Source organism: Didymella exigua (assembly GCF_010094145.1).
Source record: "Didymella exigua CBS 183.55 unplaced genomic scaffold M421scaffold_73, whole genome shotgun sequence".
Taxonomy (NCBI): Eukaryota; Fungi; Ascomycota; class Dothideomycetes; order Pleosporales; family Didymellaceae; genus Didymella; species Didymella exigua.
The window spans coordinates 36,779-38,317 of NW_022984847.1; the positions used below are offsets into that span (position 1 = coordinate 36,779).

Sequence of the window (1,539 nt, forward strand, 5' to 3'; positions counted from 1 at the left end):
AATACATGCTGGACAATCACCTCCTCCTCAGTACTAGTCATCCTTATCATGTTGGGCTTGCAATCGCGTCGTGAAGAGGTTCCAGTAAGGCGCGTGCCTAGGGTGCTTTGAGAGACCTGGTATATTGCTGCAGCGCGTCGCACGCTTAGTGTCGCGTCTTGCTGGATAGCCTGGAGGGCAAGCTGTATATGTGTTTCATTTGAAGGCTTTTTTACGTTGTTGCGTTGAGGCATTACAGGGAGAGTGAAGTTCGGTGTGGTCTTGGCAAAAGTGGCCAGCTCGCTTGGGTGGCCAGCTCGCTTGTGGAGTACGTTAGTTACTAAGGAAGTATTATAACTATATACTAAACTTTAGTATATAGATATCTATAACTACTAACGTACCTCACGGGTTCGTGCACCACACAGGTTCGTGCACCACTTTTGCCAAGCCCCCACCAAAACCACCCCATTCTGGCGCAAAACAGCCCACTTTGGCCCTGTATAGAGCAATATAACACGAGATATTATTCAGAGTCTACTTCTACTGCTTGCTTACACGTACGCGCGTTATGCCCAGTCTGATTGCACTGTCTGCAGCGCCTTTGAGTTGGCTCACCTCCTTCAGCGCGTACCTGCTTCTTTGCCTTCTTCCCATCACTACGCGCCCCAAACTCCTTTAGAGCAGTTAGACGAGCTCTATCCTTAACTATTAAGGTCCCTTCTGCCTAAACCCGCTTTCTTTTATGCGATCTACGTCGCGTAGCAGCCTTGTTTGCCGCTTGAAGCTCTGCGATCTCCTTTTGCGCCAACACTAGCTTGTGCGCGATAATCGCTGCCCCCTTTGAGACCTTCTTAAAGGCCTCTACTATAGACGTTGGTGAGCTATCTATATGCTTCTAAATCCTTTCCTTAACAAGCGTTAATTGCGACCCTAGTTTAAGGGTATTGCTTAGGGTTTGCAACTGCCAGGACTTAGTGTTAATAGGCAGTAGTGGTGATGGAGTACGCAACTGGACGTTAAGGGCTGTTATAACCTGTTCTAGGTTAAATAGGACTAATCTAGTGCCTTAAAACCCTCCTTAGATATTACTAGAAGTAATTGCTACATTATAGGCGCGTATAAAGCATAGTAGGAACTTAAGTTTTGTGATGTAGGTGATCTAGTTGCGCATAAGATCTTTGGCTTGGCGCCTGTACGCCTTCTTTAAAGGGGCAAAATATCCTACATCAAGAGGCTGCAGGAGGTGCGATGAGTGCGGAGGCATGCAGATAGTGATAATCTTGTTCTCCTTGCAGTACTGCTGGAAATCGAGCGAGTTGTGGCTCTCATAGCCGTCAATAATGAGGAGCCGATAAGCGCCTATAACCCTCCTCTTTGTATACTTATCAAAGTGCTTTAACCACTGCAGCCTAAGCTCATTTGTTGTCCAGCTGTTCTCAGAGACTGCAATAACCTAGTCCTGAGGCAGATTCTCCTCCTTGTACTAGGCAGAGAGGTGATAGCGGCCCTTGAAGATGATGAAGGGTGGAATAGCCCACCCTGTTGCGTTGATGCCCT

The 1,539-nt window shown here is 47.3% G+C and overlaps 1 protein-coding gene across 1 annotated transcript in view; it reads right to left on the reverse strand.

Annotated features, from left to right (window-relative positions):
* Nucleotides 1–233, reverse strand: part of M421DRAFT_44060 (uncharacterized protein) — a gene marked incomplete at both ends in the record, with an annotated part of 4,153 nt that extends 3,920 nt beyond the window's left edge. Inside the window, one exon of the mRNA XM_033594649.1 lies at nt 21–233. Coding sequence (XP_033442653.1) covers nt 21–233 — 213 coding nt within the window. The remainder of the gene's footprint in view (nt 1–20) is intronic.
* Between the last annotated feature and the right edge of the window lie 1,306 nt (nt 234–1,539).